The 24,217-nt window shown below is 40.6% G+C and overlaps 1 protein-coding gene across 15 annotated transcripts in view; it reads left to right on the forward strand.

Moving 5' to 3' along the window:
• GRIP1 (glutamate receptor interacting protein 1) overlaps positions 1 to 24,217 on the forward strand; it is a 432,091-nt gene that overhangs the window by 272,991 nt on the left and 134,883 nt on the right. For 14 of the 15 annotated variants that reach the window (XM_025202799.1, XM_025202791.1, XM_025202794.1 and 11 more), the window contains 2 exons: positions 22,475 to 22,610; positions 23,589 to 23,734. In XM_025202799.1, coding sequence (XP_025058584.1) covers positions 22,507 to 22,610; positions 23,589 to 23,734 — 250 coding nt within the window. In that variant the 5' untranslated portion in view covers positions 22,475 to 22,506. Of the gene's footprint in view, positions 1 to 13,743; positions 13,803 to 22,474; positions 22,611 to 23,588; positions 23,735 to 24,217 lie in introns of all 15 variants that reach the window. The other variant, XM_025202800.1, reaches the window with a different exon arrangement.

A 24,217-nucleotide genomic window follows, 5' to 3' on the forward strand; every position in this document is an offset into this window, starting at 1 on the left:
CATCTTGGAGTCAATAATGACTCCAAGATCCCTTTCTGCCTCCGTGCTCTCAAGAAGGGAGTTTCCCATCTTATAAGTGTGCTGCCGGTTACTACTGCCCAAGTGTAGCACCCTGCACTTGTCTGTATTGAAACGCATCCTGTTTTTGTTAGCCCACCCTTGCAACCTATCCAGGTCTTTCTGCAGTCTTTCCCTCCCTACTAGCGTGCCCACCTCACCCCAAATTTTGGTATCATCAGCAAATTTGAACAGGTTGCTTTTCACCCCATCGTCCAAATCGCTGATAAAGAAATTGAACAGTGCGGGCCCAAGGACCGAGCCCTGGGGGACTCCACTGCCCACTTCCCCCCAGGTCGAATATGATCCGTCCACCACCACCCTCTGAGTATGACCATTCAGCCAATTCGCAATCCATCTGACCATGTAGGCATCGATGCCACAGTCACCTAGTTTTTTAATGAGGATGGGGTGGTTGACAGTGTCAAAGGCCTTGCTGAAATCCAGAAAGACTTCGTATTTCATACCAAAGGGGACAAACTGACCCCTTTTTATTGGAGAAAAAATCTTTCAGGTACTTTTTTCACCTTTCACTTTTTTGTGAAGCCAAATGAGGTAACTACATTTTGGAACTCGTATACCCTCAATTTTGCATCTGTAGGAAAGAAAGAGATCAGGAAAGAGAAATATATTTATGAAATATATAATAGTCTGATCTGACGGCTTTCTTGGCAAGAGTTTGGAATGCCTGTGCTATCTATGAGTGGAAAACATGCAAGTCAGTTACGGGGTCATTGCAAACTAGCCTTTTCATCCTTTGTATTTCAGTATGTAATTGGCACCTCCTTTTAGAGAACAGTTTTAGTTCCATTAGAGATGCATAGATTTAAAGGTCAGAAGGGTTCATTTTGAGACAGATCATAGGATTTCCATGAATTAACTCCTATTTGAACTATCTTCTCTTTTATCATATCTTTTACAAAGATATCCAGTGTTCATTTTAAAAATTGCCTTTGGTAGAAAATCCATCATCCATCCCTCATTGACTCTTGTTCAGTTGTTCTAGGGATTATTTAGGTTTACTGCTAATTTTTTGCACCTCATTTCTGGTCAGAATTTGTCTACCTTCAACTTCTAGCCACTGGATCTTGTTACATCTTTGTATGCTATATAAATAAACAGGCTTCTGTTATGAAAGATTTGCTCTCCAGACTTCCCTACTTCTATTCATGATTCTCCTATTTATATATCTCTGGGTTTCATTAACCCTTTTGGCAGCAGCATCACACTGGGAGCTCATTTTCAATTGTTCATTCACTGTGACCCCTAACCCTTTCATGATTTCACTACACTTTCATTACATACCTACTTTCTGGAGCACAGATGCACACAGTTTAGAGCTCTGTATTAGAATAGTGGGGGGACTTAGAAGTTTTATCCATGAGTGATCAAACTTCTATATCATATGATTAATTGTTACAGGATAGTATTTCATAAGTCAAAATTGCTTATGAAAATAATGAGGCCAAAACAAACTTCCCATAGGGAAATCTTGTTAATAGACCAAGTCTATGATAAAACTGCGTAAAAAAGAATGGTGAATTTAAGTCTGTATTTGATTTTTAAATATCAGAATTTATTTGTCTATGGGTCAGTAGGTGTAATTTTTCTAAAAGGTTTCAGATTGAGTTTGGCCAGTCTAATAAAGTCAATGAGAACTTAATATTTGTCCAGTGTATTTGCAGAATTATGGCTAGTGAGACTGCTAACTGCAGGATCATTGCTTTTTAAGGAAGAGATATAATAGAAAGTACATAGAAACTGGAAAGTACACTAGAAATATTGTGATCTTCAGACTACTTACATTTCGGAGGATAAAAAACAAATAAGTTTGACTCGTGTTAGTCAAATAGAATAAGAGATAACAGTGCTGCAACAAAGTGCACTTCATGGTCCAAATTACAAATATTTTAAATATCATGATCTGTGAGAGGTAGTAACTTAGTATTATTGTCCCCATTTTATGTATGTTGAAACTGAAGTAGAAAACTGCCAACGACCAAATACAAATGTCAGTATTTAATTACGTTAGTTCTATAAAACACTGTACAGGATCCTAATTTGTTAAAGAAAAAAGTGATGACCAAACCTTAGGACCAGAAGTCCTGGCAGTTCATCAACTTGCCTTCAAAGAGACTTGTAAATTCTCCATTTACTTTTAGGTATTTTTATAATACATGTTTCATTTGCCCAGGTCTGTTGCTCCATTAAATCATTACAATCAGTACCAAAAACATCACAACCACCATCAACAAGTGAGATTGGAATCTCTTCCTAGGATTCACAATGAATTAGAAAAACTGTAAAATACCAGGCCTTTGCTATTTTTGAGATAAGCTTCCCTCTGAGATCCTTAAACCACACTATACTATATGATTTTGCTAGGATAGTCATATCAGCTAGGGGTGTTATTTTTTGTGACATTCCTAAATCAAAAAAGTCCTTAGGGTAAACAAGTTATGCTGGCATAATAATGTTCTTGCCTGTGTTGCTTATTTCACTTGACAAACTGATATAGGTTATATCAGCAAAATCATCTTGTTGTCAGTATAACTGCATCTGCACTAGGAGGGCTAGCCTCAGTATTGCTATGCTGGAATAGCCCTACCCAGAAGATCTTTTCTAGTGTAGACTTGTCCTTACATAGCTTCTCTGGAAGCAGAAAAAAGTTTCTCATTAGTGTGACCTCCATGATATGCAAGGCCTTAGAACCATTTTTGAATAATTGAAGATATGGAAGTAAATATAAAATGGTAAGATTTAATGTGGGGTTAGCAGTGGAAGATTATGTCAGGCTAACCTGATTTTTTGAAAGGTTTTCTATACAAAGGTATTGTGATAAACCCAACCTGTCTGGCTTTCAGTAAAGCATTTGATACAATGCTACATGCAGAAGGTGAGGATTGTTAGAGGATTGCAGTCTATTTAACTGGTTAAAGAAATGTCAGAATAGTTTGTGCTGAAAGCAGAACTGTCAAGCTGGACAACTTATTAATGGAGTTCCTCAATGATCATCAGTCTTGTGATCAGTTCTATTTAATGTTTTCATTAATGAGCTTGGTATAAAAAAAATAGGAATCACAGAGATGGGAAGTATTATCTATATGGAAAGTACTCAGAAGGCACGTCTACACATCTACGTGACTGCACAATTGTTACTGTGCAGTCATTTAGTGAGTACTAAATGACCGCGCAGGCAAAGGTACTAAATGACTGAGCAGTAACTGCTGTTACTGCACAGTCCCAGCAGCGCATGGATCATTTCCAACCCTATTGCGCAGTAGCAACATCCTACTGAGCAGTAGCATCGGCGTCACGGCATTCATGCCCACTGATGCTACGTTGCTGTAGCATCTCGTGTAGATGCTCCAAGAATGTCCTACAGGAGGAATTGGACATACAGGAATGGAATGAAATGTAATGCACAAAAAGCAGGGGACTAATAATAAGAATTGTTGCTGAACCTGAGAGATCATTAATTGAAAATAACAGAGGAGGAGAAAGACCTGGCCCTCTAAGTCAGTCATGGGATGGCTATGTGGAACTGATATGATCCTACAGTGTGTCATGTGAGGGATTTCTAGTAGAGAGGGGGAAGTATACCATTGGACAAGACATTGACTAGAACTCATTGGAATATTGTATCAAACTCCAGTCATTTACATTCAAGAAAGATGAATGTAGACTGGAGCAGGTGCAAAGAAAGGCTGCTAGAATGACTAAGAGGAGAGAGAGCTTGAAAGAAGACTAAAAGAGCTTGATTTGTTTAGCCTAGCCAGACAAGGCTGAGAGGGGGATATAATTGCTCTGTATAAATATATCAAGGAGGTAAACACCAGGGAAGAATAAAAGCTAGTTAAACCAAAAGACAGTGCTGACACAAGAACAAATGAGTGTATACTGGCCATGAATAAATTTAGCCTGGATATTGTTTCCAGCTCTGAGTCCTGTGTTTCCAAGTCATGATGGGAGTGCCTGTCAGACACAATACCAAGATCTACCATGTGGGCTGCCCTGTGCTGTGGGCTCCATGGCTTCTAAACTTCTGGACTAGCTGGGTCCTCCAGCTGCCCTGGGATCCAGCTTCACACTGGCTGCAGTGAAGCTGAAACAAACAGCAATTTCAGTCAGGAGCTGCTGGGATCTCAGGGAGCATCATTCATTTCTGAAAACCACCACTTTGTGTTCTTGGAACAAAAATCTTTCAGAATTTTCAGTTCAGGAGAATTTTCAAAAATCTTTGATTTTGTTCTGAGTTGGAACAAACCCAGATTTGAAACTACCAAAATGTCCTATGGATTGACCACATCTCAGGAAATCAGAGCATAAGTGACAGGTCTTGGTTCAGAGATCTCTGTTGATGTTAAGAGCTTCTCTGTCCGTCCATATCCAAATCATACTCACCAGTAACTCCACTTGAATATTGCAGTGCCTGTAAGTTAAGCACCTTGAACCAGGGAGGGGATCCAGTTGAAAGCATCAGGTGCCTATGGTTCCCATTCAGTCAGTGGAGAGTTAACTGCCTCCAAAGGACAATCCAGGGTACCTAGCTATTGAGCAGGGAAGTGTCTACAGCTAAGCAGTACAAAATGGGAGGCTGAAGGGTTTGTCTGAAATTTCACTCCTGGGAGCTTATAAGCCTGATGAGGGCGTGCATATTAGATGTCAATATCAACTTGGGATCCACAGCACCTACCTAGAGGTTGTGCACCTACCTTACCAGGATGCTAAACGCACACTGAGTGCATTATGTTCGTCATCCCCAGTCACACCCACCAGGAAACATAGCTGGTGGGGATGATCAAATCCTCCTTTTGCTGAGTAGCATAGTGGTTGGAGCATTTATCCAATAAGTGGGAGAGGAGTTCTAGGTAATTCCTAGAGAGATTGGACTTTTCCAAGGTCAGGCTCTAGAATAACACATTTATCTAGGTCACTGGGCAGCCAAGAATATTCCTATTTTTTAGCCAATGACTGCCTGTTCCAAAATACAGAAACAGTCTTAGTCTCTAAGATGTCTTCATATAGCAGCCCTCACACAATGCTCTGGGTGCTAATATGGTACTGCTTCAATTTCTTGGTTAATTTGGTGCGAAACATTTTCCATTTCAATTGCAAAAGAAAGAACTCTTCAGTGCCGTCTTATAACCCGCTCATTTCGTTGTTTCACTGCAGTGCTTTGTTCAGTAGGTTTGCCTGTGTAATAAGTTAGCTCATACAAATTAATGCATCTGCCTTCATTTGTGTTTGCCATTAGTTCATTGTGCATATATTAAACCCCAGGGAACAAAGTAAAGAGATTGATTAGTGAAATACAGAGCACAGGTTAGCAGAGAGGAAATGCACGTATTATAGATTTTTTTTCCATTGGTAAACATCTTTAACAGAAATAGTAAATCCTTCTGGTTTGCAAATACATATTGGCAGCTGTGGTTTTAGCACTTCTGTGACTCAGCATGTATTAACATAAGCAAGTATTTTATGTTGTGGTACTTTAATCCAGTCTTTGTTTTAGCCTTGACAGTACTTTTTATTGGAATGTTTTCTTGCTACTACATGCAAAGTTAATGGTCAAATTGCTGGGTAAAATCTGGGCACACCTCAACAATCCCTCTTTTGTAACCATTCATAACTTTCCTTTCATCTGTAGCTATTTCTGATTAAATGAAGTAGTTTATTCTTGGCAGTCTTCTGTTGTAGAACATCTAAAATATCTCTGTGCTCCATTTATTTTTAGTTTTATTTTTTTAGATGAATGTTAAATCTTTGATCTTCTATTTCAGATACATAATAATATAAAAAATGGAGGGCAATTCTTAAGCAATTTCCATGAGGTCAGCTTCTTTATATAAACTTGTTAGCTCCCTTTTACTTTATTCTATTTTCAAACTGCCATTTTTCCAATAGCAAGCATTTGGGAATTGTGTTCTCCACAAAACAAATGAATAAACTAATAATAAACATGTCTGTTATTGCCACATGCAAGTTAAGACAGCTCTTTGCCATGCTTGACAGATCTCTCGTATCCATCACATTTGTAACTAAATTCACTGGCATGTACAAAAAAAATCCCTAGTAGCGCATTTTTTTGTCTTTCTATCAAACCTGAGTTGACAAGCTATATACAGAATAGGGGGGAAAAGGCCTCTCACTACCTTGGCAGGCTTCAAGAGCAAGACATGATCATATTCCTTGCCAGTCGTGCATCACAAAAAAACTTCTCTCTCTCATTAATATCTTTTCTCTAAAGGACAATAGGTAACATCTGTAGACAATGTGCACATTCATTTTACAAAGACTAATCCTTCTAAACAGAGACAATGACAAATCTACTGTAATTATCATGCCAAATCTCCCCAAATACTACACAGAATGGGAAGGATTTTTCAACTGTGTGTATCCTACAGAAGAATAAGAATCCTACCTCCTAAATACTTTAAATATGTAGTCATTAATCAAAATGGGGGAAATTTGTCTTGTCTGTGCTGTTTAAAACTTCAAATTTTTTTCTCAGTTTTAAGGTTCGCTAACAAGCTATATACCTGTATACCAGTTAAACCCAGTAGCATATAATGCTAGTTTAGCATATACTCCTTGCATCTTCATACTTTCTGTGCTATCATGTTACTTTATGGCTTCAAGAAGAATCCCTTGAAATGACAATGGAAATTAGTGTTTTATAAACCTCCATCCAACTAAAAAAGTAAAAATATAAATTATTGGTAATTACAGGAGCCTTAGGGATTTCTTAATAAGCAAAAACAAGGAATCAGATGGTTTCACATAAAGAATGCTTCTCAGTCTGTGAAAAGCTATTTCTGGATTTAAGGAAGCAACCTATCCTAATGATAGTGGTTCAGTGTTAGATAAGGATGGTAAAATTATAAATTCCTGTGTAAAAGTGATTTTTTATTTGGGAAGAAGCAGGTGATGTTTTCATAGCTTACAATGACAAGGAAATGCTGTCTAGTCCATCACTGTCTAGGGAGGAAGTGAAAGAAAAGCAACTATTCAAAGTAAATGCTTTTAAATCTTCAGGTCATGTTAAGTTGTTCCCGCAAGTATTACAAGAATGGGCCAAAGACCTTTGTAAACCATTTATATGCATTTTTATAAAGCTTGGAACTGGGAAAATTCCAGATGGCTGGGAAAATATTGGGCCCATATTTAAAAAAGGGTAGATGAAATGACTTACGGGTCACTTATCCTGCAGTTTGTCCCACACAAGCTCATGGAAAAGTTATAAAATAAGTAACTTTTTAAGAATTTAAGTATGGTTGCATAATTAATGTCAGACAATAACACTTTATGGGAAAATAAGTTTTGTTAGACGAGCTTTATGTTTTTTAGATGAGAACTCAATTGGAGTGATAAAGGTAACTGTGTTGATATGATAAATTTAGATTTTTTCTAACGCATTGGACAGAGATGAAAATTGGCTAGGTGATATGAAATAGTAAAAGTAAATAAAGACATGATATCCATCCAGGTTGCTTATAATGGATCATGACAGGATTTTTTCTTAGTGACACCATTTAATGCTCCTTAATAATGATCTACAAGACAACACAAAGTCATTAGTAGTAAAATCTGCAGATGACTCAAAAATTAGTGGCATGACCAGTAGTGACAGGTCAGCAATTCAGAGGTATGAGGTAGACTTATTTAAAAACCATCCCCTTTAAATACCAACAAATACAAGGTTTTACATCTATATGATATCGGATGGTTCTTTAAAGCAAGGTAGAAAGTCGTTAGGTGATGCATTCTAGACAAATTCTGACAAAAGATACCTAGGCATACAGTGGATTGTCTATCCATAGTTATTTCCAGATCAAGACTGGATGTGTTTCTAAAAGGTAAGGTGTCTTAGTACTAAAAATATATATATTAAAGGGCTCAAATATCATCTGATCTATTTTTATAGGAGCAGATAATCTAAACAGTCAGCTAGGACTTTTGTATTGGATCTAACTTCAGCATGTTAATAGCAGTTCTTCAGGGCCTTGTATTATCTTTCAGTAATAAAAAAGAATAATAAAAAATGTAGAAAAGAATTTAAATAAATGTTACTAAAAAGATGGAGGAGGCATCTTCACCAAGGAAAATCCTTACCAAGACTTGATACAGTTTTAACTGTATCATCTAGACCCAGTCTAGATACCTGGCTTAGATACCTATTAGCTGTGTACTCTCTAGCAATTGAATGGGATCATTAAGCTTTGCATCTGATTTGGACAGAAATGTAGAAAAAATAATGGAATCCAAGAGCTCCATCCCTCCCTCATCATTACCATCTAATTGAGCTGTGTTAAGCTGTTTAATAAGATCATCTGTAACTTTAGGGCTACAATTGGGAGCCCAGTATTCCTACAAAAAGCACAAACCACTCTAATTTAAGCTAAAGGACTTAATGGTTGTTCTTACAGAGTAGGTCATTGTTGTTGGTTTTTTTAATTGGTGTTAATTTTAGTCAATTTGTGAAAAGGGCCAATGTGAGTCATCTCATCCACCCACATCACCTCATAGTTCACTAATCCTCAGCAGATTGAAACTCAACATTTGTTGCTTCCCTGGGCTCTAAGGGTACATACAGACATTTGGGGAGATTAGATCGCATGAAAACTGGCCACCCACCGAAGGTCAGTTGGGATGGAAGGAGGTGATGTTTTTGTACTTACACTGATAAAGAAATGCTATTTAGTCCATTACTGTCTCAGGGGCAAGTAAAAAAATGCAGCTATTCAAAGTTTTTAAATCTTCAGGTCATGTTAAGTTGTTCCTACAAGCATTACAAGAATTGGTCAAAGAGCTTTGTGAACCAATTATGTGGATTTTTATAAAGCTTGGAACTGGGAAAATTCCAGATGGAAAAAAGCAGGGGGGATTGGGGGAACAAGTCGGGTCTTTAGAGGGAATTGAGACAAACAGGGTCCATGGGTGGGGGATTGGGGAAGGCAAGTGGAGTCTGCAGGGGGGAATTGGGGCGGTAAACGGGCTCCATCGGGGAGTTGGTGGAAACTGGGAGGGTTTAGTAGGATTGGGGGGCAAGCAGGGTCCACAGAGGGCTTGGAGGGATTGGGGGGGAGACTAGTGGGGCCCATGGGGGGCCTTCTGCCCCCCTGGGACCAGGAGCTATTTTTAGCCCTCTGACCCCTACTCCAGGTGGGGGATGGACCCAGTGATCTGGGGGCTGGACCTGATGATCTTGTAAGTCCCTTCCAGCCCCTAACGTCTATGAATCTATGACCCCTCCCCCCAATCCCACCCATTCCTCTCCACACTCCGACTAACTTCGATTGGTTCCTGGCACTGACAGTGTCTTGCAGGATTGGAGGTTTGGCAGGCTTGGGGATTGGGGGGAGGTTGGGCAGTCTATGGGAGAGCTGTCTGCCTGGGGGGATGGGCGAGGGCCCAGGGGCCTAAAATAGCTCAGTGCCAGGGGGCAGGTAGGAAAAGGGTGGTCCCAGTGTTAAGGCCAGTGACTGGGCTTTCCCAGTCCCAGGGCTCATTTATGGAGTCTCATCATGGATGTTTCTCTCCATGGTTCTTTTCAGCATCTACATGCAGTCATTAGGTAATTTATCAGATTATATATTATGCATTGCCCCACAGCAGTGTATCTTTAAATTAGCTAGCTTGGAAACTGATAGCAGCCTGGTCACAGCAGCATGGAGCGTAGTTTGAGCTGCAGAACCCAGCTAGGAAACAGGAAAAATTAACCTATGCTAAAATCTGTGCTGCTGAGGCTTAAGTTCTGGCCTAGGGACAGACATTCAAAAAGCCTGAGCCTGAATTGATTCAATTGTTGCAGGTTAATCTAACCTGGCTAGGCTGAACCAGTTTGTAACTGGACATTCTGGACTGAGAAAATTCAGGCCTGCAGTGGCTCAGGCTAGAAGCCAGGTGGGGTCGGGGTGCTAGAGCAGCCCTTCCCTTCCCTTCCCTTCCCTTCCCTTCCACAGCACTGAATTGGGGGGGGCCCCTCCCCACGCCTGAATGGGGGGGGGGGGGGGAGCATGGCCAGGCCCCAGCAGGTCGCTCTGATTAGGGAGGGGTGTAAACTTCCACTCTGCCTGTACCATCCCAGGCTTTTCCCCACTGGCTGCTCAGGGGCAGGAGTGTTGCCAGCCCCCAGCCCCCTGGGGTCTGGCAACTGCACTCTGAGGCAAGGTGAGTGGGGTGCAGTGCATGCATCTGTTGATGGTACGGAGCTTTTCAGTCTCCCTCTCTCTGCTTCTTCATACTGTCTGCAGCAAACTGACGGGAGCAAGCCAGCAGGGGACTGATAACAGTGCTTATCACCTCATCACCAAAACAATAGCCTCACTCTATTAATTCAAACTCTTCTTAAACAGCTTACCAGCTAACCTGTTGATTAGTTCCAAAAAGCCCTAAGTGGTCACTGTTCTACCTACCTGTTCCAGTGAAACTGGAGATACTCACACATAGACACCTCTCAGCATTAGCTAGCATACCACATGCCTAGAGTCTGTGAGGCTGGGATCCATGCTGTGGGAGATAGAAGGGAGGGAGGAGGGATCCCTGCTTGGCTAGCAAGGTACAAGGTGGGCAGGAGATAGGGCAGGGGGAAGCCAGGCAGACCCTGTTATACATGCAGTCTCTGCCAGAGATCCAACCAGGGAGCAGGGAGGAGGGGCCAGCCCTCCTGTGGAGTAGAGAGCCCTGCCCAGCCCAGAGAACATGCCAGGGTGCTGGGGGAGTCTGGTTTATCTTAAACCAGCAAGTGGTCTGGGACAGACATTGCATAAACCGGTTTACTCATACCAATTAAGTCTGATACTACACTCACCCAGGTTTATCTCAAATTGGTTTAGCCATTTTCAAATGGGTTTATGTTCACTGAACATCTGTTCTGTTCTGTTTAAACCAGTTTCTGATCACTTAAACTGGTTTATGTGTAATGTCTGTCCCTAGCCCTAGTGGTACATGAGCTAGCCAGTTTAAAGCTAGCTCATGCATGTCTATACTACACTGCAGTCACTGCAGACTTGTACAATAAAATACCCATAATTTACAAATTGCACACACGACCATACCTATATTTCACTACTACCACAATGGAGTATGGCCATTTCATTACCACCAAAATAGCCCAAAGCTTGGACAAGATCAGCTTATAATAAATTAAGCCCCCCACAAGATAGTTGTGATACTGGTGGGCAAAGGAAGAAAAAGCAACCATGATGAAGATGCTCTTATTTTTCAAGGTACATTATCTCCAAGTGTTAAATTCAGCCTGTTGTTTAGGAATATCCTTGGATTCTTTGCTGTTGCTAACCTTTTGCACAGCAGCATCTGAGAGTAACACTTTCTGTTGTCTGGTTGACTATGCGATTTCATCCCATTATTCTTGCTATCATCAGTTCTCAGCTGGACTACAGCAATGTAGCATAACTGGGCATGAAACTTTCAGATCTTAGGATGTGGTAATGGAATCTCCTTAGCAACACAGGCTACTTTAGACTTATAAATGAATGTTTCAAAGTCATAGGATATATTTAAAACACATTTCAGCATGATAGCAAGGCTCTTCAAAATGCACTGAAAAATTTATTGCAGTTGATCAATACATCATAGCAATAGGAAACACCACAGAGCAAAATATTGCTGTGCTTTTCTCTTTTATAGAAACATGCAAGTGAATCTAGTGCTCATGAGAGAAAGTTAATGGTTGGGGAAGTACAGTGTACAGTGGAACAGAATATGCAGAAGATTCTTTATACAGCTGTAGCAACAAAGCTGTGACCTCCAAACATCCCTGCTATTTCAGTCCCTGATAAGAGACAGGCAGAGACATGGCAAGTGTGACAAATTGTGTGGTAGCTTACAGGATGTACATAAAATGACAAGAAAATTACTTCCAACTTTTTTTTAATTTGGGACCAATATAGGAACTGAAATTGAAAAAATAAAATACTATTATTTGTCAAACTGTAGATGGAATAAATGACATGAGCTTAAAAGAAATCAATAAATTGCAGTCTTAGCATTGCTATGCTTTGAGTTTTGCCTTCCACAACAATCTAAAAGGCACCAAGCATTATGTGAATAAATCATCAAAACTAATTTGTGATATGGACCTAAATCACTATTTTAAAGTAAAAAATTAGGGGAAAAAAATAATGTGTGTGTCAAATTTGTAAATAGCCAAAATCCACAACACTTCTATTTCAACTTTAGAATTGCATTTTAAAACTAACATTTCAGACAACTAATAATAAGTACTCTACACACATATAACAATAAAGAAAGATTTTTTTCTTAGTGCTTAATTAAGAGCTTTGAGCCTGAAAATATCTAAGCCCATCCATCCTTGAAGGCTAGGGAGACAAGCTGCACACAAACCAGCTTAATTCATCAGAAACCGGTTTAAGCCTGTAACAGAACAAAAGTTCAGTACACATAAACCACTTTCAAAATGTCCGAAACTGGTTTAAGATAAACCAGGTTGAATGTAGTATCAGACTTAACTGATTTGGGTCAGACCAATTTATGAAACTTCTGTCCCAGACCCCTTCCTGGTTCAAGTTAAATCACAGTTCCCCAGCATGCTTTCCAGCCCTGGGCTGGACTGGACTGTCTGCTCCAGCAGAGAAAGGTTGGGGGGAGCAGGGAGAGAGACAGGGAATGCCCCCCACCAGGCAAACGCAGTCAGGGTCTGGGGCCAGGGAGGGCAGTTAAACTTCCCTTCCCCTGAGTACAGAGCTGCCCTGCCCTGCCCTACTAAAACCTTACTGCTGGCTGCAGCCATGGACTACAAATCCCAGAAGCACCTACAAGCAGGAAGAGGAAATGATGAGCAACCCTGCACAGTCCTGCTGCTGTAATTTTGGACTGCAAATCCCAGAGGTCTTGGGGAAAGTAGGAAGAGGAAGCAAACACACAGCCCATGCTGGCTACATGCCAGAGAGCCATGCTCTATTGCCCCCCAGCTTCTGGCCTCAACCACTGCAGGCATGTGGCTGCATTTCTTGAATCAAAAGTGAATGTCTGTCCAGTTGTTTCTTAGTTTAATCTCTGCAGTTTAGACTAACCTGAAAAAACTGAATCGATTCAGCCTTGGGCTTTTTGACTGTCTGTACTTAGCTCAAACGCCTTGGTAGTGTCCAAGTGATATTCTTGCCATAATGGTCCAGGAAATAAGGGAGAAGCAAGAATTCCAATGGGTGACATTTTTATTGGACCAACTAAATGGTTAAGGTAGACATAGGAAAGTTGCCAGTACCAGTGTACACTTCCTTAGGGAGAAAAGCACAGCAGAGCTAAGTAGCAAATGGAATAAAAGCTTGCATAGAACTCCATGTGTAAATAAAAACAGGATATAAGAGAAATTATCAGGTATCCAACAGGCAGGAGAGATGCAGTGAAACCTTGATGAAGGAGGAACAAGATTGTTCAGGAGGACCTTTGCACCTGCAAAGTGCAGAGGTTAAGCAAATATAAGGTAGATTATAATGGACCTCAAAATCTTAGTCTATGTTAAGTCCCTGGTATTTAGTGTCCAATAGGCTAATTATTTTCTGTTTCCATGCTCATCTCATAAGTGTGTTGGGTAGATTTCCTTTGAGCACAAGAACTATGAGGTCAGAAAGTAACTGTTTTTTCTGTGACAAATGTTCTCTCACTGATCTTCTAGTGTCTCTGCCCTTCATATTTTTTCAGAGATCAATCACCATACGATATATTCCTTGTGAGTTGTCCCATTTTGCTCTAGTATCTAAGTAAGTTAATTAAGTTATTCTGACTATGTAAGAGTCTGTGTAAATATAAATTTAAATAGTATTTTGATAGTACCATTCTAAAATACAGAAAGAATAGTCTTTATGTTTCCTGATTTGTCTTAATAGTCTTTATGTTTCCTGATTTGTATTAAGTATAATATAAAAGAAATTCTGGGATCAAACGCCTCTGTTATACTATTAGATTACTCTCATTTCAATGAATTTGACTTTCATTAGCATCTCATTGGTATAATGAGGTCAGTGTTTCCTCTGTACCCCACATGCCTATACATTATTACAGAACAGGTGCTCAGACATAAAGATGTTAAATATTAAGATAAAAAGGGGAGGGAGGGAGGGAAGGAAGGAATAGAACGGTACCTAACAGAAATGCAGGGTGATACTAACAAACATTTTTTTTCCAAAAAGAACATTATCAGGATGAAGGTAAATGTTCTCTTCACTTCTGAATTTTAAATATGATCAGAATTTTTGGTGTGTTTGTTCAAATAAAGAAAATAATTTGCTTTATCTTTTGATGACTGCCAATAACATGTGCTAATGACTTGAAAGTATTTTACAAAAATAAGCCAAATCATTAGGGCTGTGAAAAACAGCTTTGATTTCCATTTCGATGGAACAGTGTTTTGGTTTGAGTTTTGTTTAATTTTGAAAGCACTGTTCCATTTTGTTTCATCTAAACTGTTTCGCTGTTTCAACGTGGTTTTGATGTTTTGCCCATAGGCTATAATGGGGAAGAATGAAACTGCCTATAATTGTGTCAATTCTTCTGAGGGTGCAAAGCCGGCCAAGTTTCAAGGAGATAGGTGCAGAGGTTTCTGCACAAACTGCACCTCAAGGTGTTGACAAGCAAAACGGTCACTTGCCAGCAGCGGCAGCCTCCTGGCTCCTGTCATCTGGAAGGCAGATCTTGGGGGCCCGCACTCCTCTTGGGGGCCCACCAGATGACAGGAGGCTGCTGCTGCCACCTGGGACCAGTGCTGGGCGCAGCCTGCACCCAGCACCAGGAAGATTGTTGCTGGCACCGGGCCCAGCCCCACCTGCCACTGGCCCCAGCCAGCAGCAACAGCATGCTGTCATCCCACACACAGATCTGGGGGCCTGCACGCCCAGAAGGAGTCCAGCAGAGCCCCCACAGCCCTCCTGGGGGTATGGGCAGGCCCCTGATCTACCTGCCGGATCATAGAAGGCTGCTCCTGCCACCTGGGACCGGTGGCAGCCTCAGTCTTCCTGTGGCTGGGTGTGGGCTGCGCCCAGCGCCAGTGGGAGGCGGCAGGAACAGCCTCCTGTGATCCGGCAGGAAGATCAGGGCCTGCACCCCCTGGGAGGAGTCCAGCAGAGCCCCGCAGCCCTCCTGGGGGTTTGGGCGGGCCCCCAATCTGCCTGCCGGATGACAGGAGGCTGCTGCTGCTGGCTAGGACCAGTGCTGAAGCCAAATATGCCCAGCTTCAAAACTCGAAACATTTTGAAACTTTGAGTGCCTTTGTTTCATTTCAAAGGCATTTTGAAGGATGTTTTGATTTCGCTGTTTCGAGCTCAAAAAGCATTGAAACAGCTGTCAAATGAAACACTCAGCAAAATTTTGCACAACCTTACAAATCATCAGATTTCAGAAGCAGGTGTATCTTTCCCTTTTTAAAAAAGGAAGATTAAAAACTAGAATACAACAGAGATTTTCACAAAACAACAACTGGAAACTGAGAAAATATTTAATCAACACATACCTATTGCCTGTTTTCAAATTTCCCCTGATCACTGTAGCATTAAATTTATGTATTCAAACAACCTTTAAAAATACATGAGCTTCTTCCAAACATGCAGTGTGCATCTGTCATTCTTCAAAGTGAAAATTAAGGTTTCATTAGTTTCAAGAAAATACACAGAATTCTTGATTTTCAAGGAATACTTCTATATGTTCAATGAATAATGTTGTGTAGTCTAGGAGAACAAGGAATAAATAACAACTGAAAAGGAAACCAAACAAAGCCTACTTTTGCCTCTTTACTCACTGTTTATTTTGTACCTTAATATGAATAGATACATGTATAAGTAATGAGGGAAATATGTGGAAATTTTTAGAAATGCAATAGCTGTGGGGATTTCACCCTCAAATCAGCAGAATATTTGTATAACTGCACTTACTAGCAATTGCTTTCTCTTTTAATTGCTTATCCACATGCCTATTTCACCCCAGGAACATTAGGGCAATTTGGAGGCAGGTATCTGAGCCTTATGTGAATGATGCCTGGACTAGCATTTTCCTAAATTTGGAGTCCACTTTGGAAATCTGCACGATGATGTAGTACTTTGAGGAAGGCATACAAAGTCCTAAGTGGTTATTCTGCAGGACTCTGGAACAGACATGTTCCAAAGGGTGGCCATTGACAGTACTTGGATCATAGTGCCCTTTGTCAGTGGGTTCATTCTAATGACTTTGCAGCCTTCCTGGAGGCTGTCTGGCATCTAGTTAAACAGCCTTTGGGGAAAAATATTAAAAGGACAAGATTATTTTTATGTTGAACATGTTCAGAGCTGCTCAATGTACAAGGAGTGTACCTAAAGGGTGAAGATAATTTAGATTACACTAAGGGCACTTAGAACACGAGTGTCTGCACATTAAAGTTCATTAACTTGTGCTAATTGCCCTCCACATGTCTCAAAGTTTCATCACTTTAGGCCAGGGTTAACTCTGGGCCACACTGCCTAGCTAATGTTAGGGGAACTTCAGTCTATTCCACAGAGATATAATGAGAAGTTTACAGTCTTCCAGCATGCACCACTCCCAGCCGCCCCTCACCCACCACCACCCGGAGCAGTCAGAGCTCAGCTGTCCTGGCTCCTAGCCATGCCCCAGCTTGCCAGCCTACTAGTAACGAGTCAAAACTGTGCGAGTAAGGAACAGTATTAACTCTTAATGAGTGATTGCTCATAGGATATTCTCACTTTAGCACCACTGAACATTTCACGGATATAATATGATTTAAGAATAATGTGTAACTTCACCCTTAGAGACTAGCAAGTTCAGAGAGGCATTAAACTTTTGTAGATGATTACATCTGAGAAAGCATCTGGTAGCATCGGACAAAGTAAGCTGTCATGTATGAAAGCTCATGCCTCACTGAACCAGATAGTCTTTAAGATGCCACTTGCCCCTGCCTTCTCCAGAGCGCAGAGCATGAGAAGCAGGCATATGTTTCAGCCATGGTTTTTTCTGACCACAATAGCTACACTGAAGTTCTCACTGCAGTTTCACCAAGACTAGTAGCGGAAGTTCAAGCATAAATAAACCACTAATTTTGTGCAGCTTTCAACTCATTTTCTTGTGTAAACCAATTCTATTCCAGAGCTAGCCTGTCCTCTGTGGTGACAGCAGACAGTACAAGGAGCAGTGGTTTCAAATTGCAGCAAGGGAAGTTTAGGTTAGATATTAGGAAGAACTTTCTCACTGAGGGAGTAGTAAAACACTGGAACAGGTTACCCAGAGAGGTTGTAGAATCTCCATCCTTGGAGGTTTTTAAGACCTGGATAGACAAAGCCTTGCCTAGGATGATCTAGTCGGGGATGGTCCTGCTTTGAGTAGTGTGTTAGACTAGATGACCTCCATGGTCCTTTCCAACCCTCATTTTTCTATGTTTCTATGATTTCTATTCAGGTCAGATCTAATCTATCAGGCACAATCTATACTACATTACAATTTTTATTCCCTCTGTGCTTTTGGCAGATAACACACATAGGGTGTAGCATATCAACTCCTTGATTTTAAATAAATGACCATAAAGAATAATTGCTACACTCTAGGGATCTTATGGATGATGAAAACTACCTATGAGAGGTATGGCTTTGTGTTTTTGAGGGACAGTTGTAAATAGGATCTAACACAAAACAAAACAAAAGAGGAAAAGTTTTTGGAATAAGAATATTCCCTCTTAATTTTGGCCTTTAGTTAGGTTGTAGTGCTTGCAATTCATTTGAATAAAAATCTCCTTCAAAATAAAATGAAAAAATCCAAAATAAACCACAAAAAAAAAAATTACAGGAAGAGTCAAAGAGTATATATGCATGTGTTTACACCTTTCTGTCCGTGTAGGGGTTGTGTACAAAGAAGATAATTTGAGTTACCCCATCTGGTTTATTTCATCAGACTTCTTTAAGACATAGGGCTGCTGTGATCACTTTCTTAGCTCTTTCTGTCTAGTGTTTCGATTTGTTTTTAAACTACATCAGGGATTGAAAGAAAATTCACTTCAGAAATACATGCTTTTCCCTCTGTTTCCCTGAAATGGCAGATGACAATGCTCAAAGAGCAATAAATCTATGTAAGCAGAAAGGAAGTAACATAAACATAAGATATATTTTTCCAGTCCACCTTGCTCTTGGAGGGTAGAAGAGCATTAAAATGGCTCTTTCTACAGATACTTTTTAGTAGGGCTGTGCGAAGCTTCAGTCCCTGATTAGATTCAGTGGAGATTTGGCCCGATTCAGTGGCCGAATCTCCAAATCCAAATCGAATCAGAGGACCCTTTAGTCTCTCCAAATTGCATCAGAACTCTCCGAATCGATTCGGAGAGATTCAGAAAGATTTGACAATTCAGATAGACGCAGTTTAAATGTTTTTTCTACATACCTCTAGGTAGCAGGGGCTCATGGATGCTGCAGTGCTGGAGCACATGGAGTGTCCCACAGGAGCACAGCATGCTCAGCAGCAGACCCAGAAGTGGACCAGAAGTACTTCCAGTCCACTTCAAGGTCCGCTGGAGAGCGCACTGGGCAATGCCCACTCCCCCAGCTTGGCGACTGGTGCTTCCTGGGTCTGGGGAGGCACCTGGGGTCCCTCAGTGGCTGATCACCAAGCCAGGGGGGCCTCCCAGCATGCTCCCTGGCGGACCCAGAAGTGGACCGGAAGTAGTTCCGGTCCACTTCCAGGTTTGCCACCAAGCACATGGAGGGCCCCCCGCACTCCTGTGGGATGCTCCATCCACCTCAGCATCTCAGCGTTCACAAGCCATGCTGGTACCTTGAGGTATGTAGAAAAAATATTTAAAGCTGTCTCTGTGTCCAAATCGCTGATTCTCTGAATCAGCATTGAATCTTCAGATTCGGATCTGGCCAAATTGAATCAGGGACAGTGATCTGAATCAACTAATTGAATCGCTGTCCCTGCTTCGGGCAAAACAGAATCGGATAGGGCCCACTTTGCACACTCCTACTTTTTAGTACAGAGGTGAGTAAAAAGGAGTACATACATTTAAAAACATAATCAAACACTTTAAAACAAACTTCAAATTAATTAACAAAGACCCAGGTTAGTTCTTATTTTGGAGGCACCAGTAATTTCTTTTCAAAGACAAACAGAAACTTGGAAATAACCTTTATATTTTGCATGTTTTGCACAGTATTTTGGAGACCAAATGTCTCCCTTCCTTCCCTTCTCATCTCCCACAAAATATTTAACTTTTTAATATGTATTTTACTGTTTTTATATAAACAGATTTTTGTTCTTGTCTTTTCTCTCTCTCTCTCTTTTAAAAAAACAACAATTTTAAAACTTTTCTTTAAGGAATGGTTGTATGACTTCAAGTGCAAAACAGAATTGCTAATAAAAGACAAATACAAAACATACAGGCTCCAAATGCCTAAATCTGTTATGTGCAAGGAGGAAGGACTTGCACCACAATTTTGCATTCTCAGAAATTTATTAAAATGAACCTAGGAAATTTAAAAAAGCATGATTTGTTCAAAGACAAATAGCATCAGATGACAGAAATATTATACATAATTCTTGGGTAACCCTTGGTAGAAAAAATCAGTTAAAGAAAGAAAACAGTGGTATAAACTATACAAAATTAGGTATCCAGTAAATATGAATGCTTTAATGTATCCTCATGAGAGGATAAGTACATTGGAGTCATTTTAGATACAAAATATTTTTTTATTTTGTATCGTTTTAGTCAGGAATAGTCATCTAGCAAAAACAAAGGTATACTCTGACCTACAGACAAACTCAATCATGAGTACTGGCTGCAACAAACTGACCCAGGCCAATTAATTAGATACTTGCAATTTGCAATGTGTGTCAGATTTCAGCTGCTTCAGACAGCTATCTTGGAACAGATCTACAGAACAAACTGCAAGCTAACTGGATTACAATATTTCCATTTCCCACTCTCCTGGGTTGTCTTCATAGGCAACCCCAATACTGTTAAGGCATTTGCCAACTAGTTTTTGTTCTTTTGTCAGTGACTGTGTAGGAAGTTTTGACCATTTACTTCCAAATTTCTAGCACAGTAACAGCAGTAGGTGAGCCACATGGCTCCTGAAGAGAGACTGTCTCAGAGTACTGCGTTAAACTGGTATGAAAGAGTTTTCAAAAGTGGTGGCACTTGAAAATACAGTAGGGCTAGAATGCGTGATTAACCAAGCTTTTGTGTGTCAAGTTTTCAGGATCTCACACAACAAGGCAGATAAATCTGAAAAGGAGAGGGGCACTTTAGGCTAGGTGCAGATGTTCGGGGATGTTAGGGGGAGGTTAGATTGCATTAAAAATGGCCACCCGATCTAACTTAGTTCACCCAGCTGTGAACTGTACATTTAGATTGACCTAACTAGGGATCTAAGTGGAAACTGTACAGAAGTTCAGTAAATTTATATCAGTGTAGAGACTGATTTAACTGAACTTTTGTACAGTTTTCAACCCAGGGGCTGAAGTGGTGGAAATGCAACCCATCACAGCTCATTGCTTGTGGCCCTCCAAGGTAGTCTCCAGCCTCTTTAGTTCTTTACCACAGACCCTCAGGTGAGATATCAGTATCTCACTGTCAACAGACAAACACTGCAGAGGGAACCTACAGGATGAGCATAGATGTGCCCAGTGCAAATGAAGTGGACTCCACATTAGTAACAATTATAATATGCAGCACTTCCAGGATACCATTTATCCACAGATCTCAAAGGCTAGGGACGGACATTCAAAAAGCCTGAGCCTGAATTGATTCAATCATTGCAGGTTAGTTTAACCTGACTAGGTTGAACCAGTTTGGAACCATACAGACGTTCCCTCTGGGCTGAAGAAATGCAGGGACATGCTGCAGTGGCTGAAGCTAGAACTGGGGGGGGCACAAGAGCAGCCCTCCCTTCCCTTCCATAGTGCTGAGCTGAGAGGATGTGTGGCCAGGTCCCAGCAGGATGCTCTCATTAGCGAGGGGTGTAAACCCCCTCCCTGCCTGCACAGGTCCAGGCTTTTCCCTGCTCACTGCTCAAGGGGAAGGAGTGTTGCTAGACCCTGGGTCCCAGCTAGCACTCTGAGGCAAAGTGGGGTGTGTAGTGCATGCATCTGTTGATGTTACTGAACTTTTCAATATACCTCTCCCTGCTGCTTCATACTGCCTTAAAACCTGATAGGTGAGGAGCTAGCAGGGAGCGGATAACATAGCGCTTAGCAGCCCATCAAGAAAACAAAGGCCTCTCTCATTAGTTCAAGCTCTTCTTAAACAGCTTTTTCAAAGGAAGGAATGGAGGGACATTACCAGCCAGTCTGTTGATTAGCTCCAAAAAACCCTAAGTGGACACTGTTCTGTCTACTTGTCCCAGTGAAATTGGAGACACACAAACACCTCTCAGCATTAGCTAGCATACCACATGCCTAGGATTCATGGGGCTGGGGTCCATGTTGTGGGAGATGGGGGAGGGGAGGGAAGCCCTGCTTGAGTAGCGAGTGGGGGGGGCAGGGGGAAGCCAGGCAGACCCTGCTGTGCCTGCAGTCTGCCACGGACCTCTGGCTAGGGAGCAGAGGGGTAGGGCCAACGCTGCTTTCTGGAGCAGACAACACAGCCCGGGGCTGCAAAGCATCTGGAATGCTGGGAGAGTTTGATTTATCTTAAACCAAAAAGGGGTCTGGGACATGCATTGCATAAACCAGTTTGACGCAAATCAGTTAAGTCTAATACTACATTCAACTAGGTTTACCTTAAACCAGTTTCAGCCATTTTGAAACTGGTTTATGTGCGCTGAGCTTCTGTTCTGTTACAGGTTTAACCAATTTCTGATCTCTTAAACCTGTTTGTGTGTAATGTCTGTCCCTAGCCAAAGTACTTTACAATGCACTGCTTTTGTCTTTAAAAAGTGGAACCTGATTGTATCTGATATATTTTATCTTTTACTTAAATTTTACTATACCTAGTTATTTTGGTTAGTTCTGACATCTAGTTATAGTCTCAAAATTAGTTTGGATTAAAAAATAATTTGCATAATTTGTCCATTATTTTTTAAGCCTAGTAATTTGTTAACCCAATAAAATAATTAAAGCCTGGGCAAGAGAGAAAACAAGGACAACTGTGAAATTAACTATTTGAGTATGTGGAATAACAGGGAAAAATTACCTTTTGTTTAAGCATTGCCAGACTTTATTAGTAGTCTGTGCTACACCACTGGTACATTTTTAATAACTGGTTATAGAATATCTGCCACACATTTATCTTTATGCAGAGTTATGTGTACAAAGCCCATAAATACTAGTATAAAGAATATACCACTGAACACATTTTTTCTTATTAACATACAAAATTACTTGCTTGAGAGTTAGATGACATTTTTTTTAAAGTAACATCTGTGATACTATTTAAATTTTAATAATGCCAACAATTTTCTTTCAACAGAGGAATTCAAGGGCTCAACAATAGTTGAATTAATGAAAAAAGAAGGCACCACCCTGGGGCTTACAGTATCGGGCGGAATTGACAAGGATGGGAAACCAAGGGTATCTAACCTTCGTCAAGGAGGAATTGCTGCTAGGTAACCACATCTCCAGCCACAAAATACATTATAAGATGTGATTGCTTCAAAAATACATACTGCATCAAAAAGGTCACTAATAAATAACTGACTAACAGCATCTGAAAAGCAGCACATCAGAAAAGAGACAACGAGACATTTTAATAGAAAGAAACATGTAAATAGCATTCAGGCCGCTGCTTCTCACAAAGCTGTTTTGATACAAGCCAGAAATACTAGCAATGTATTTGAAAGTCATTGAAGAAATAATTTTTTATAAATGTTTTAAATTTGATTCTTTTTTTTTTTTTTTTTTGCTTGACCAAAATCTATAAAAATGCATTGGTGATAAATGGTGAAGGCAAAACAGCAGTAGAAAAGCTGAAATATGACACCATACTTTCAAATGACTGCTGCTGATTCATTTAATGTTTAAAATTAAAAATAGTTGCTTGTACAGGGAAAGCCGGACAAGCTGTTACTTGAGAAAGAATCTGGTTGAGAGACAGATGTTAAGGCAAATCATTCCAAGTGACTGAGCAGAATATGTGCCATTGGACTGTGCCACATTTACTATAATTGTTATATTGGCTGGGAAAGTAATGACTTTGTCCAGAAAATAGTTCTGGCAGTAGCCCAAACAAACACAGGTGAGAGGTTCCAGGTTAAAAGAGGACAGCTAGGAAGTGAAGTCCTTCCAGATGTAGTTAAATGAATTGTACTGTAACTAGCAAGCTGGCATATTCAGCAGCTTTTCTTACCTAGATGGTAATGCTCTAATAACATACTTTTTTTTATATTCCAGAAGTAGATTAGACTAAAATCTTGAAAAGTCACCATACTATTTGCATGATTCACACAGGAAGTTTTTTTGCTTGTTTGAATTTAGATGCAAGCAAGATTGATTTTTTTATCAGCGCTGAAAGTGTCATTGAAAGGAACTTGGCTAACCTGTCACAGTCTCACAAGTTTACTAAAGAGATAATGTGCCTATTGCAGAAGTGACCAGCTGGATGTAGGGGACTACATCAGATCTGTGAATGGAATCAACCTGACCAAGTTTCGCCATGATGAGATCATCAGCCTGCTCAAGAACGTTGGCGAGAGGGTTGTTTTAGAAGTGGAATATGAGCTCCCTCCAGTCTGTAAGTAACACGAGTAGTTGAAAATCCCTTACATGTGTAATAATAGAATACTGTCTCTCTCACTTGCTCTTGGTCTCTCTACCTTATGATATAAGGTTTCTTAACTTAGACTCATAGAAAATTAGGGTTGGAAGGGACCTCAGGAGGTAATCTAGGTCAACCCCCTACCCAGAGTAGGACCATCCCCACTTATATTATCCCAGCCAAGGCTTTGTCTATTTGGGTAACCTGTTCCAGTGCTTTACTTAAAGGATGGAATCTTAAGGTCCCTTCCAGCCTTCTTTCTCTATGAACACTAATGCAGTGTGAGCTTTATATATAATAAAACTGAGAAATAATATAACTTGTTTTTTCCTGTTGTTGTTGTCAAATGCAGGACTATTTATGGTTGCATTTTCAAAAGTGCTTGAATGAAGTCCCATGTGAGTCCATTTATGTGTACGGGCAATGCAAAGAGTGTATGCCTATTTATCATTCACTCTT

This window comes from Alligator sinensis, unplaced genomic scaffold (assembly GCF_000455745.1).
Source record: "Alligator sinensis unplaced genomic scaffold, ASM45574v1 scaffold65_1, whole genome shotgun sequence".
Taxonomy (NCBI): domain Eukaryota; kingdom Metazoa; phylum Chordata; order Crocodylia; family Alligatoridae; genus Alligator; species Alligator sinensis.